General features: G+C 44.0%; 1 protein-coding gene across 3 annotated transcripts in view; it reads left to right on the forward strand.

Annotated features, from left to right (window-relative positions):
* LOC105493780 (family with sequence similarity 120 member C) overlaps positions 1-12,702 on the forward strand; it is a 124,367-nt gene extending 111,665 nt beyond the window's left edge. For 2 of the 3 annotated variants that reach the window (XM_071089349.1, XM_071089350.1), the window contains one exon: positions 3,888-4,078. In XM_071089349.1, the coding sequence (XP_070945450.1) occupies positions 3,888-3,951 (64 nt within the window). In that variant the 3' untranslated portion in view covers positions 3,952-4,078. Of the gene's footprint in view, positions 1-3,887 lie in introns of all 3 variants that reach the window. The other variant, XM_071089348.1, reaches the window with a different exon arrangement.
* The last annotated feature ends 3,007 nt before the right edge of the window (positions 12,703-15,709 follow it).

A 15,709-nucleotide genomic window follows, 5' to 3' on the forward strand; every position in this document is an offset into this window, starting at 1 on the left:
CCTGCCTCGGCCTCCCAAAGTTCTGGGATTACAGGGATGAGCCACTGTGCCCAGCCTTAGTGAGCATTTATTGAATTCTTACACTGTGCCAAACACACATGTTCTAAGTACTTTATATGTAGTGTCTCATTGAATCCTTACAGGAACCTACAAAGTAGATACTCTTATTCTATTTTACAGATGAGGCAAGTGAGAGAAAACAAGGGATGGTAGGTGATCTTAAGTTTCTCTTAGCTAAGATGGCTGCAGACACTGTTATCTGCTCTAGAGGTCACCTAGCCAAGGAAATCCTCATTTCAGCTTGGTTTATAGCAAGCCATCTTCTCTGGACAGAGCTGCTGCTGACTTCCTTTTTGACTCTTCTTTTTCTGTTTCAATCGGGACAGAAAAAGAAGAGTATGAGATAATTAATAAAATATTCCAGCTTATTAAATCTGGTTACACTGTAATCTTGTCTTCCTGAGATTATTCCTAGGCCACAAGAGTTTTATATGTTCTTAAATTCTTTTTTTTTTTTTTTTGTAATTTTATTTATTTTTTGAGACAGAGTCTCGCTCTGTCGCCCAGGCTGGAGTGCAGTGGCGCGATCTCCACTCACTACAAGCTCCGCTACCTCCCGGGTTCACACCATTCTCCTGCCTCAGCCTCCCTAGAAGCTGGGACTACAGGTGCCCGCCACCACGCCCGGCTAATTTTTTGTATTTTTAGTAGAGACGGGGTTTCACCGTGTTCGCCAGGATGGTCTCGATCTCCTGACCTCGTGATCCGCCTGCCTTGTCCTCCCAAAGTGTTGGGATTACAGGCGTGAGCCACCGCACCCGGCCTAATTTTACTTTTTTAAAAACAGTCTTGCTCCATCACCCAGGCTGGAGTGCAGTGGCGTGATGTCAGCTCACTGCAACCTCCGCCTCCTGGGTTCAAGTAATTGTCCTGCCTCAGCCTTCCAAGTAGCTGGGATTACAGGAATGCACCACCACACCCAGCAAATTTTTATATTTTTAGTAGTGACAGGGTTTCACCATATTGGCCTGGCTGGTCTTGAACTCCAGACCTCAGTTGATCTGCCTGCCTTGGCCTCCCAAAGTGCCCAGGCTGCAGTGCAGTGGCACGATCTTAGCTCACTGCAACCTCTGCCTCCCAGATTCAAGTGATTCTCCTGCTTCAGCCTCCCAAGTAGCTGGGATTACAGGTGCCCACCACCACACCCGGCTAATTTTTGTATTTTTAATAGAGACAGGGTTTCACCATGTTGGCCAGGCTGGTCTCGAACTCCTGGCCTCATGATCCGCCCGCCTCGGCCTTCCAAAGTGCAGGGATTACAGGTGTGAGACACCGCACCCAGCCAGGCCTGTTCTTAAATTTTTTTTTTTTTTTTTTTTGAGACAGAGTCTCGTGTCGCCAGGCTGGAGTACAGTGGCACGATCTCGGCTCACCCCAACCTCCGCCTCCTGGGTTCAAGCAATTCTCCTGCCTCAGCCTCCTGAGTAGCTGGGATTACAGGTGCCCGCTACCACATCCGGCTACTTTTTTTTGTATTTTTAGTAGAGACGGGGTTTCACCATGTTGATCAGGCTGGTCTTCAACCCCTGACCTTGTGATCCACCCGCCTCGACCTCCCAAAATTCTGGGATTACAGGCGTGAGCCACAGCGCCTGGCTGCCTGTTCTTAAATTCTTAAGTGACTTACTTGTAATGTTTTGATTTATTTGTTGACTCCTTCAGGTGGCTAATTCCATCCATTTGTATGGCTGTTACTAGTTTCATGTTATTTCCAGGTTGTTGGACAATACTTCACAGTAAGCCCCGTATTGTACAGACTTTGGAACCAAATGATCTTTGAATCTGGTTCTGCTACTTACTAGTTCTGTGACCTTGGGCAAGTTACTTAGCCTCTCTGCCCTAGTTTTCTCATCTATAAAATTGGAGAAATTGGTATCTATGTTGCAGAGTTGTTATATGAGGACTAAAAGTAAAGTCTTTGTACTTTTTTGAGCCTGTTCATGTTTTCTTTTTCTTTTCTTTTTTTTTTTTTTTTAAGACAGGATCTCACTCTGTTGCCCAGGCTGGAATGCAGTGGTGCAATCATGACTCACTGCAGCCTGGACCTCCCAAGCTCAAGCGATCCTCCCACCTCAACCTCCCGGGTAGCTTGGACCACAGGTGCATGCCACCATGCCCAGCCAATTTTTGTAATTTTTGTAGACATGGGGTTCTGGTCTCAAACTCCTGAGTTCAAACAATCTGCCCGCCTTGGCCTCCTAGGAGCTTCAGTTTTCTTATCTGTAAAAGGAACAACAGAGTATGTGGCATGTCCAACCACTTAGAAGCTGTTATTATTCCTAGCACCATTCATTAAGAGCCAGCACTGCACTACAAGGTAATGTAGTTCATATCATTAGCAATAGCTATCATGTTCCTGGGATTTACAAAAACCAGGTGATTGTTTTTAGTTATGAAAGATTCTGTGGCTCACGCCTATAATCCCAGCACTTTGAGAGGCTGAGTTGCGCAGATCACCTGAGGTCAGGAGTTCGAGACCAGCCTGACCAACATGGAGAAATCCCGTTTCTACTAAAAAACAAAATTAGCCAGGCATGGTGGCACATGCCTGTAATCCCAGCTACTTGGGAGGCTGAGGCAGGAGAATTGCTTGAACTCGGGAGGCAGAGGTTGGGGTGAGCTGAGATCGTGCCACTACACTCCAGCCTGGGCAACAAGAGCGAAACTCTGTCTCAAAAAGAAAAGAAAGATTCTGTGGAATATTGCACATAGATCTTCTGTGTTTGTTTCCTTTTCTTTCATTTGCCTGTCCAGTTGTCAGCATTAGGCAGTGTTGCATGGCAGTTAAGAGAATAGACTTTAGAAGAGTAGAATCCTGGCCCCACGACTTTGTATCTGTGTCTCCTTAAGCAAGTTGCTTTAATCTTTCTGAGCCTCACCTTCCTCATCAGCAAATGGGGCATGATCATATCTACCATTTAGGATCCCCATAGTATTAGAAAAACATATTGTTAAGCTTTGTAAATAGTAGCAGCGTCAGCCAGGCGCAGTGGCTCACACCTGTAATCCCAGCACGTTGGGAGGCTGAGGCAGGCAGATGACCTGAGCTCAGGAGTTCAAGCCCAGTGTGGCCAACATGGTGAAACCCTGTCTCTACAAAAAATACAAAAATCAGCTGGATGTGGTGGTGCACGCATGTAGTCCCAGCTACTTGGGGGAGCCGAGGTGGGAAGATGGCTTGAGCCCAGGAGGTCATGGCTGCAGTAAGCCAGGATTGCAGCACTGCACTCCAACTTGGGTGACAGAGCAAGACCCTGTATAAAAAAAAGAAAAAGTAGCTGTGTCATTATTATGTTGTCATTGCCATTGGATTTCAGTTGGGTCTATATGTTTTCACCCTAACTTCTCAAGATAATACCAGAATGTACTAGGTATCCGGCAGGGCGCAGTGACTCACACCTGTAATCCCAGCACTTTGGGAGGCTGAGGTAGGGAGATCAGTTAAGGCCAGGAGTTCGACACCAGCCTGGCCAACATGATGAAACCCCGTCTCTACTAAAAATACAGAAGTTAGCCAGGCGTGGTGGTGGGCGCCTGTAAACCCAGCTACTCTCAGGAGGCTGAGGTGGGAGGATTGCTTGAACCTTGGAGGCAGGTTACAGTGAGCCGAGATTGCAGACTGCACCCCAGCCTGGGCGACAGAGCGAGACTCCATCTCAAAAAAAAAAAAAAAAAAAAAAAAGAATGTACTAGTTAGCAACCAGCTTGAGGTCTTCTGGTGTTTTCGAAGAACTGAAGCCGCTTTCTCAGGCTAGCTTATGAATATGCTTAGGAAGGGTCAGCCAGTCTGGATTCCCATTTCCACTGAGTATCTCTGTTTTTAACAGGGCTCTTCAGATGGAGTTTCTAAATCCCTGGAGCTTCATCAAGGTCGGTCTCGCTCCCAGGTAAATGGAAACAGTGGCGCATTGATCAAGGAAGAGAAGAGTGATTATCGTCTTCCAGCTCCATCACAATGTGCCTTATCCAGAGACAGCAACGAGTGTAATAATGGTAACCGCTACTTCCCTATGAAGAATAGGGAGAAGAACCACTTACAAGAGCAAAAGCTAGAAACTGTGGCACAACGGAAAGAGGATTGACAAGCTGAAGATGGCTTCACCAAACCAGGAAGAGGGAAAAACTTTTACTTTTCTGATTTTAGGCCCAAGCTAGAGGAGGATATAAATGCTTACCCTAGATTTCTCCAGGATTTTGGTGGGATGTCCTATTTTGTCCATCTTTTCCCCTTCCCTGCCTTTTTCTGGGACTCCAGATTCATTGGCTGTTTCTGGAGAAGTTCTGGTCAAAGATGAATGGCAGTAAGACTAGCTCCTAGTCTCAAATTGAATACATAGCACCAATAGTTTATTTATCTCCTCTGGGAGCCTAGTAAGGCAGTAGCTGTCAGAAATTGGGTGTCATCACATAAGGTCCTATAGAAGAGTTCCAGCTTTGGTTTTTCTGAGTATTTATAATGATACTCATTATCACAGACTTATATGGCAAACCTATGAGGTTGTGGGAACAGCTTTGGCTTCCTGAGGTTTTGTTGTTTTTGTTTTTTTTTTCTATGAAGTGGTATCCACCTCTTCTTCACTCCTTCTTCCAACTTACCTACCCCTGGATTTTGTACCACCACCTCTAGCTTTGGCCTGACAATCAGATAGGTAGATGTTTTCAGAAAAGTAAGGTAGTATTATTTTTTTTATACACTTCAAAAAAATTATCAATGGCCTTTGTACTGGAGGATTCAAGTGAATCAGAAAAGTACTGGGCAGATTTTTCCTGCCTCTCAACCAGTGCATTGTTTGTAAAATAGAAGATGTGGCACAGTTCATTCACTCCCTACTGCCCACACCATGAAAGGGTGGGAATCAGTGTAATGAACTTGAGTACGAAAGGGACTCAAAAGACTGTGTGTGTGTGTGTGTGTGCGTGTGTGTGCGTGTGTGTGCGCGCGCACGCGCGCGCGTGTGCATGTGTGTGTGTGAATGTGTGGGTGGGTGTATATATGAATGTGTGTATATGCATACACATACCCTTTATATAAAGAGACAGATCTATTTATCTATACATATTTTATATATATGTGTATGTATGTGTGTATATATGTGTGTATATATATACACATACATACACGGTGATATCCCAGAGGATTTACTCAATTTCCCAGAAATGCTTCCACTGCTATGGAGTGGAAGGTTTCAAAAGACCACACTTTAAATCTGAAATTCTTACTAAGTCACAGCCCATCACAATTATGAGAAGTTGGATGGGCTTCTCTAAATCAGACAAAAAGTACTTTCCAGAAATTGCCTGTTCAGAACAACAAACTCTTGGGTTGTTACAAGCTTTATCTTGAACAGAGCCCTCACATCCCATATGGTGAAAACAGGAGGTTGGAATGGGATTGGGCAGAGTTGGGCATTTCCTTATGAAGGTTTGGAGAGAAAAGGGGGGATGGGAGGTGACTACCATTTGAAAGGGCTTTCAGCCAATTTGGAGGAAATCTCTTCTGGAACTCCAGGGTCAAATTGGTTTCAGGCTAGAATTGATTGACATGAATCCCTGAAGGAGAGAGGACTAGCTTTGGAAAGATAGGGTAGGGAAGTGTGAGGAAACTATTTGATTTTACACGCCTAGATTGTTTCATTTGTTCATTGACATTCTGACTACTGGATCTTTTCATTTGCTTTGCAAGGAAGACTTTAGAGGACTCTGGCCTGGGCCTTGAGAAGAATTCTATTAAAAGATTCTCAGCCTCCTGTGTGACCAGGATTTGCCCAGGATAAAGAGGCTATTCCTCCTTGCTGGAGATAATCTTGAGACAACCTTGCATTTCCAGTTTCCCTCCTTGGACAGCCTAAGTATGAGGGAGGGAAACATGGCTTGCAATAAATTAGCATTATGTCTTCATTCAGGAATTGAGGCTTCCAGCCTCACATACCTCCTTTTGGGCTTTGTGATATTCTTGCCCAAGAAGTACCATTTCTACAGAAATACAACTGACTAATCTTCTAGCAGGGTTCTTTTTGAAAAACCCCATGCACCTTAATCCACAGCAGGTCCTTGGTGATTTTTGCCCAGACAACCAGAAGGCTATTTGCTTACTGCCCACTTACACTGACCAGATCATAGGAAATTGAAAACAGCGTCAGACTATTTAGTTCTAGTCTGTCCCAGATTAAGAGAAGCCATGATTTTCATGGGGAGGGAGCCCTGGAATGCCTTGACCCCTGCCCAGATACTTCTTACATAAACCAAAGAAAGATGACAAGAGTGTACTTTGAACCAGACAGAAGTAGAAACAAAGTATACAAAAACCTCCTCTTTGGAATCAGCTCCCCTAATGTGGTACCCCTTCTTCTCTTGGACCTGCCCAACCTTTCACAACATCTTGAAGGTAGGACTTCTACATCCAGCAAAGGAAGGGATAGTAGTAAATTTACATGGCTTGGAATTTTCTTTCTGGAGCCACCGAGGGATGAATCCTTTGGAGCTCTAAAAGCAACCAGCATCACTGAGCTGTGAGATAACCTATATCTCCATTTTCTAATAGGAAGCACTTGGACTTAAAATTGCTAAGATACTGTTTGCAGTTGCTGTTTCTGTGCATCTTGAATCTATCTGACACAATCAGATGACAGTATTGTTAACTCTCACACCATTAAGAAAATTTCTTACTTTGTAGGCATTCACTGTGAGAGGTAAAATTGCTGCTTTGGCAGGGATGATTCCAGTTTGCCAAAAGGCTTTTCTTCCTTCCACAACCTTTTTCCCCTAGCCCAGGGTGAAACAAGTGGGTCATCTCCAACCTTGATTTTTATTTGGATTCAGTATTTTGGGTTCGGAAGGTTACAAGAAAGAACCATAAATGGCCATATTCCTAGATTTTTATTTATCTGACAAAATACACAACTTAGAAGCTAGGAAAACTAAGGTTCATTCCTGGGAGATGAACTTTTTCTAATTGGAGGACAAATTGTGGAAGGTGGGGTCTGATCTTTGCTGCACCACTTGAAGAGACTGTCATCCTTCACTTGAGGTTCCGTTTCTAGCTGTGATGTGACCTCTCTTGAACAAAGTCATTTGGGAACCCCCAGAAATGACCCCTTTACATTGTAGGACCATAAGCAAAGCACTCTGGTTGTGTATAGTCACTGATCCCCAAGGACTTGCAGTTTTTTATTTCTGCTGGTGTGTCTTGGGATCAGCTTATAACTCCTACTCTTAGTCAGTGACCAGTCCAGTGTGGTCTGGACCAGGCCTGACAAACTTCTGCTCACTTGCATCATTTTCATTCTGAGCCAGTAGGACTTTGGGTAGACTTTAAAGCCCAAGAATTGGTACTCGCTTTGGCTAGTGACATTTGATATTTGTCTCCATCTTGATTTCTGACATTGTTGGCCAAGTCACATTAACTTTTTTTGATCACTGAGAAAAACAGTCGAACAAGGCATTACGGAGGGTGGTTGAGATGGAGGGTGGGGGGCAGGAGTGCTTATGTAGGGTAGAAGGAATGTGGGGGTAGCTGTTTGGTTATGGTGATCCAGTCCTTTGGAACCTTACAAGGCTCCTGTGGGCATGTTAGTGTTACCATTACAGCCTCTACGACCCACCCACCTTTGAAAAGTCAGTACAAGTAGACCACAGTTTAAAGTAGTTAGTATAATTCTACTAAGGTTTAATCATTATACTTGTTCACTTCCTGATGCATATTTCCTAAATATGCTTGGGGTTTGGGGTAGGGGGTTGAGTTTTCACTGTTCATTGCGTGTCATCTTATATTTTTTCCATCCTGTGACTTTGGCATCTTATTCGACTTTCTATTTTCTTTTCCCTTGGCTTATTGCAGTAGTCTGCTGGTGCAGGTAGAGAGCTCAGTGCACCTATTCCCCTGTTACTGCTAATTATCTTGAATATTGTCAGAGGTTATTTTGATGTTCTAAGAATATAAAGTCATTTTTTACAAAATCATCTTTTCCAGGTTAAAAGCAAAATAAAAAAATCTCCTGTGCTAGGGTGCCCATTTCAGCTTTTGACATTGCCCCTGTACTTTTATAGATGCTCTTTTTGTCCGTGTTGGTAGTAACTAATGACTAGTGAATTTTCATGTAAATGAAGCAAAATAAATATTTCAGATTTTATTAATCTCTCATAACCCGGCCAAATCTGATGACTTCATTTTAATTGCTTCCCAGAAGGCACTTCCCCTTCTACCTTCTATTCTATTCTATTCTATTCTATTCTATTCTATTCTATTCTATTCTATTCCTAATCTGTTCTGTTCTGTTTTTAGAATAACACACTAGGTAAAGAAACTTTAACTGCAAGGAGTCAGTGACTTTTAGTGCTCCCTGATAAATGATGTTATTGACAAAAGTAAAAAATTATTTCATTGTTTTTTTCCTGTATTACTATCTCCTCTCCTGTGCTCTTGACAGTGTGTTTAGTGGATGGATAATACGTATTTCTCTTTCCCATTCCCAGATTCCAAATTCCCTGCCTTTTTGGCCCACCTCACCACAAAAGCTCCATAGTTTATTAATGTAAGTTTGAATGGATGCTTCTTTAGGGAAACTGCAGGAGTTAATGGAAGAGTTTCAGAAAGGAATGAGAATGCCTCAGGAGTTGTTCTGTGATGGAAATTGGTCTGTTGTTCTGTTAATGCGGATGGAAAGAAACTTACAACGCTCAATAAAAATCTATTCTTTTAGTAAAAAATTGTGAAATAATTTTGGGTGTGTGAAGTTTGATTTCTTTTCCCATCTCTGGATCCCTTTCTGCAAATGGGGGATATACTTGTCTCAATTCAGAAGTGTTGCACAGAGATTTAGGAGTCTATCTGTATAATATCAGGGCAAGCGACCAAGTACAAGAATCATCAAAAGGTAGAGCCTATTTAGCCTCCTGGTTAACTTCTTTATTTGGATGTCCTAAAGGCACCTTTGTCTTGACATTTCCCAAACTGAACCCATCTTTCTGCGGAAGCCTGTGCCTCTCCATCAGTGACACTACTTTCTACTCAATTGCCTAAACCACAAACTGACCTGGGAGTGAACTCTCTTAGACTTGTCCCTCACTTCTCAAATCCAATTGATGAAAACATCTGTTGATAACACTCAACCATTTTTCTATTTCTCACATCTGTTTCCTCTTTTCTGTCCTGGCTCCTGTGGCTTAGTGGAGGCCTCATCATGTCTTACTAGACTGTTGCAGTTGTTTCCCATCTTACTCCTTAACTAGGCAATTTTAAGCAACATTTTGTGTCTAAGTGTATATACCTTTTTCCAGTGAAAGGGCCCATACCTTTTTTCAGGTTCTTAAAGGAATCTATGACACAAAAGGATGGTAAGAACCATTGCTTTAATCCACCGTGCTTAGTAGCTTCTAGAGTAAAGTGTCCCTCTAACATGCTACTCCCCCAACTCCACGGTCCCTTCATGATCTGGCCCCTGACCACATCTCAGCTCATTTACTACCTCCGTACTCCAGCCATAATAAAATGCATCCCATACACATTAAGCTGTCAATATCCATTTCTTCTCATTTGCTTGTACCATTGCTAAAATTCCTTTCTCCCTTTGTTTCTGGTGCAGACTCAACTTATTCCCCCAAGATTCAGCTCATGTCTTTATGATTCTTTTTCTGATCCCCAACTTGGTGATGAGTACAGACTCATCACAGCCAGCCCCTCTAGTGCTTTGCTGCATCTTTGCCCCTAGATTACACTTGTGAGCAGTGACTGTGCTTGACCATCTCTGTGTTCTTGGCACCTACTGCACAGCATGCACTTAATAAATGTTTGATGAATAAGTCAAGGACACCTAAAACACTTTTGAATAGGTCCTTTGGTACAAAGCAGATTTCAGACTCAAGGCAGAGGATATGTTGGTGGCAAAAACTCAGTAAGATTGAGTATGAGGTTTCAGCCCTGGATGGTATTCACTTAAATGTGTTTTAAAATTGAGCTCTGAGTCACCTTTGAGCCAAAGCGAGATGCTTTGAGCAGAGTCTGAAGCCAGGACTCTAGGGCATTCTTTACTGCTTCTGCCCAGTGACTGTAGCTGGGCTTGGCCTCTCTAACCACTTTGTGCCTTGTGTGTACAGATTCTAAAAGGAAACAGCTGAGCCTCAAGATGAACATTAGAGGCCTGCTGAAGCTTGTAAACACTTTATCCTTAAATGAAAAATTATTTATAACATCTTTTGTCTTATATGGGTTCATTATAGCTACAGATGTCTTTTCCTGGCCTTTGATCTTTGAGTGTTGGGATGGTGAAAACTTAACAGTAGGAAATCTTTAGCATTTGGCTTTTTAAAATGACCATTTATTGTGGAACTATTAGGTACCAGGCATAGTACTAAACTCTCATACATTATTTCTTATCCTTAAACAACTCTCCAAAGTACGATCCCTACTTTACATATGAGCAAACGGATTGAGTGGTGCCCAAGTTCACACACAGCTAATAAGTAATAAACCCCAGGTTGTAAATGTAAGTCTGTTTTGACTTAGATAACTCATTTCTGCCTCCCCAGCATTCCTTCCTTATTCTGGCAATTAAGCCCAGTTTTCTCCTTTGGGGGAAGTGGCCATCTATCTTGGGGTAGAGTTGGGTTGACCATATGGCTTCATCTCCCCCAGCACAGGGATGGAGGGGTAGGTGACCCAAGCAGGGCCAATTGTAATGCTTTTTCATGGAGTTGAGGGAGAAAGTTACAAAGAATGAAAATATCTCTTTTAAGATTACAAGCATTAGGAATAATGTGAGCCTGGAACACTGCCTTCTGTTTACATCTTCCACAACTAGCCTTTATTGCATGTGAAAAATATGAAAATTCCATAATAATTTAATAGCAGATACACAAAGGCATCTATTGAGGGCCTACAATGTGCAAGGGAGAGAGTTCTAGACACTCTATGTGCATTTTCATTATTCAGTCCATATACATGTATAATTTCTAACTTGAGAAAAGGAGAATGTATCAGTCAGGATAGGCTAGGTTTTGCTGCAATGATAACCCCCAAATCTCAGTAATTTAACAAAAGTATACTTACTGCTCATATGTCCAACAGGGATTGACAGCAGAACTCTGTTCATGCATGGTGACTGGTGAACACTAATAGACTAGTAGAAATTCCATCACCGCCAGGCGCGGTGACTCACACCTGTAATCCCAGCACTTTGGGAGGCCAAGGCGGGCGGATCACCTGAGGTCGGGAGTTCGAGACCAGCCTGACCAACATGGAGAAACCCTGTCTCTACTAAAAATACAAAATTAGCCCGGCATGGTGGCGCATGCCTGTAATCCCAGCTACTAGGGAGGGTGAGGCAGGAGAATCACTTCAACGTGGGAGGCGGAGGTTGCAGTGAGCCGAGATCGTGCCAGTGCACTACCGCCTGGGCAACAAGAGCGAAACTCTGTCTCAAAAAAAAAGAACCAAAAAAATCCATTACCAAGACTCTACTTTTTTTTTTTTGAGTTGCTCTCTTTTTTTGCCCAGGCTAGAGTGCAGTGCAATGGCATGATCTCAGCTCACTGCAACGTCTGCCCCCCAGGTTCAAGTGATTCTCCTGACTTAGCCTCCTGAGTAGCTGGGATTACAGGCGTGCACCACCACACCCAGCTAATTTTGTATGTTTTAGTAGAGACGGGGTTTCACCATGTTGACCAGGCTGGTCTTGAACTCCTGACCTCAGGTAATCCGCCAGCCTCAGCCTCCCAAAGTACTAGGATTACAGGCATAAGCCACTGCGACTGGTCACCAACACTCTACTTTCAAGGATCATTTCCATAGTTTGTTACTAGAGAAGTCTCTCTGAATGTGTAGAGCATCAATGTGTTAAATAAAAAAAGTTCCATCACTGAGTCAGGGGAAGGCATATGACCAAAATATACCTTGGCTCTTAAAGCTTAGAGTGTCACAGATCACTTCTCTCTTTTCATTGCCCAAAGCAAGCCACATGGTTGCAGCTAATTTTATAGAGGTGGAAAAATACAATTGTACTATGTGCCTGAATGGGGATAAAACTGGTTAAGTTTGGTGACTCACAATGACAGCATCACAGGAAGAAATAGTCCATTTCTGGGTAGACTTAATTCATCACTTTTGGTTGGTACCCATTACTTAACCATTTGAGACCTTCAGTCTAAAATTTGGAATGTAATAGCTAAACATTCATTCCCATTTCAGTGTTTCAGTAGGGGTTCTCTGCATGTGGTTGGAGGTGAACATAATCTGGTGGTAATACAAGCACTGAGCTTAGTCCCTGTAGCCCACCCTGTGGGGTGGTTGTGAGGATTAAATGTGTATGCAAAGGGCCTGGCATACACTACAGCCTAGATAAATGTTAGCTGTTGTGGGTTAGGGAAGAAATGGTAGTAGATGAAAGACTTATGTACACTCCCAGTCCTGACTTCCCACATTCCTTCCCATTCTGCAGTCTGGCATCAGCCCTCCCCATCTGAATGTGGCTGCTTCCAAAGGTGACCTGTGTGCTCTCAGTCATGAAGTTCAGGGTTTCCCTACAGGCCTTATCTTGCTGAGGTCTTCCATACCAATATGATCCTGCAAAACAACCCATTTACTGAAACTGACTTCCCTGACACTTCTCTCTTGTTTCTCTTAATTTTTGGACTACCTAAAAATATATGTAATATTTGATAAATACAAAAGGATATATGTAACATACATTATGAAATTCAATAATAAAATGAACACTCAAACCCACCGCCTAACCTAATAATGATCCCATCTCTCTACCTTCCCCAGAGGTCATCAGTGTCTTGATTTTATTTTATTTTTATTTTGAGACAGAGTCTTGCTCTGTCGCCCAGGCTGGAGGGCAGTGGCGTGATCTCAGCTCATTGCAACCTCCACCTCCTGGGTTCAAGCGATTCTCATGCCTCAGCCTCTTGAGTACCTGGGACTACAGGCGCCCACCACCATGCCTGGCTAATTTTGTATTTTTAGTAGAGATGGGGTTTCACCATATTGGCCAGGCTGGTCTCAAACTAATGACCTCAAGTGATCCGCCTGCCTCAGCCTCATAAAATGCTGGGATTACCGGCATGAGCCACTGTACCCGTACTTAAATGTGATATCTCATTCCTACCCCTCCATTGTTTCCTATACTCCATCCTCCTCCAGCTTGATTATCTTATCTCTGATTAATGTCACCATTATCCTCATAGTCACCCAAGCCACAAACCTCAGTCATCCCAGATTCTTTCCTCATCCACAAGCTCAAACATTCTGCTTCTGCAGTGTCTCATATCAGCCCCTCTTCATTTTCATGGCTCCTCCCCATCTTACTTCTTCCTCTACTCCTTCTTTTTTCCTGCTATTCGAAGTGTGATAAGTGATTCAGCAACATTAGCATCACCTGGAAACCTAATAGAAATGCAGACTATTGGCCGGGTGTGGTGGTTCACGCCCGTAATCCCAACACTGAGAGGCCGACGCGGGCGGATCACTCGAGGTCAGGAGTTCAAGACCACCCTGGCCAACATGGTGAAACCCTGTCTCTACTAAAACTACAAAAAAATTAGGCGTGGTGGCGCATGACTGTCATCCCAGCTGCTCAGGAGGCTGAAACACGAGAATCGCTTGAACCCAGGAGGCAGAGGTTGCAGTGAGCCAAGATCATGCCACTGCACTCCAGCCTGGGCAACAGAGTGAGATTCTGCCTCAAAAAAAAAAAAAAAAATGCAGACTATTGGGCCCTACCTCAGATCTACTCAGTGAGATTCTGCATTTTTTTTTTTTTTGAGACAGAGTCTCGCTCTGTTGCCCAGGCTGGAGTGCAGTGGCACGATCTTGGCTCACTGCAGGCTCCGCCTCCCAGGTTCACACCATTCTCCTGCCTCAGCCTCCCAAGTAGCTGGGACTACAGGTGCCCACCGCCATGCCCGGCTAATTTTCTGTATTTTTAGTAGAGACGGAGTTTCACCGTGTTAGCCAGGATGGTCTCGATTTCCTGACCTCATGATCTGCCCGCCTCGGGCTCCCAAAGTGTTGGGATTACAGGCGTGAGCCACTGCGCCCGGCCAGAATCTGCATTTTAACAAGATTCCTGTATAACTCATATGCACATTAAAGTATAACAGGCTGTCATGGTTGCTCATGCCTGTAATCCTTGCACTTTGGGAGGCTGAGGCAGGAGGATTGCTCAAGGCCAGGAGTTCAAGACTAGTCTGGGCAACATAGTGAGACCTCATCCTCTAAAAAAAAAAAAGAAGCTGGTATGGTGGTGCACGCCTGTAGTTCTACTCGGGAGAATGAGGTGGGAGGATCGCTTGAGCCCAGGAGGTCGAGGCTGCAGTGAGCCATGACAGCTCCACTGCACTCTAGCCTGGGTGACAGAGCAAGACCATGTCTCTGAAATAAACAAATACAGTAAAATAAGCAGTACCCTAGTTGAGTCTCAATCTGGATAGCTGTAAGTCTTCACCAGTTTATAACCTATGCCCCCTTGTCAGTGCCACTCGAGCCTGGCTGCATATCAGAATACCTCAGGAATCTTTTTCATTTATCTTTTCATGATTTATAACATTTACTAGTTGTTTTTCAATATAGAAATACCAAGAAGAGGCCAGACGTGGTGGTTCATGCCTGTAATCCCAGCACTTTGGGAGTGCAAGGCAGGCAGATCGCCTGAGGTCAAGAGTTCAAGACCAGCCTGGTCCACATGGTGAAACCCCATCTCTGCTAAAAATACAAAAATTAACCAAGCGTGGTGGCGCCTGCCTGTAATCCCAGTTACTTAGGAGACTGAGGCAGGTCAATCACTTAAACCTAGGAGGCGGAGGTTGCAGTGAGCTGAGATGGCGCCACTGCACTCCAGCCTGGGTGACAGAGCCAGACTCCGTCTCAAAAAAAAAGACCAGCCAGACGCAGTGGCTCACGCCTGCAATCCCAGCATTTTGGGAGGCAGAGGCGGGCGGATCACGAGGTCAGGAGATTGAGATCATCCTAGCTAACACGGTGAAACTCCATCTCTACTAAAAATACAAAAACTTAGCCAGGCGTGGTGGCGGGCATCTGTAGTCCCAGCTACTCGGGAGGCTGAGGCAGGAGAATGGTGTGAACCTGGGAGACGGAGCTTGCAGTGAGCAGAGATCACGCCACTGCACTCCAGCCTGGGTGACAGAGCGAGACTCTGTCTCAAAAACAAAAACAAAAAAGAAATACAAAGAAGGAACTTTAAATTGGCCCATGCCTTACCCAGGTAGCTCCAAATGACATATATTTTTTAAATTATTTGTTTGTTTATTTTGTAGAGATGGGGTGGGTCTCTTTATGTTGCCCAGACTGGTATCAAACTCCTGGCCTCAAGTGATCCTCCTACCTTGGCCTCCCAAAGTGGTGGGACTAGAGGTGTGAGACTATTATTATTATTATTATTATTATTATTATTATTATTATTTGAGGTAGGGTCTCATTCTGTCACCCAGACTGGAGTGCAGAGGCACGATCATGGCTCACTGCAGCCTCGACCTCCCTGCACCCAGGTGATCCTCCCACCTCAGCCTCCCGAGTAGCTGGGAATACAGAAACCAGCCACTATGGCTGGCTAATTTTTTTTATTTTCTGTAAAGATAGGGTCTCCCCATGTTGCCCAGGCTGGTCTCAAACTCCTGGGCTCAAGTAATCCTCCTG

Source organism: Macaca nemestrina, chromosome X (genome assembly GCF_043159975.1).
Source record: "Macaca nemestrina isolate mMacNem1 chromosome X, mMacNem.hap1, whole genome shotgun sequence".
In the NCBI taxonomy this organism is placed as follows: Eukaryota; Metazoa; Chordata; class Mammalia; order Primates; family Cercopithecidae; genus Macaca; species Macaca nemestrina.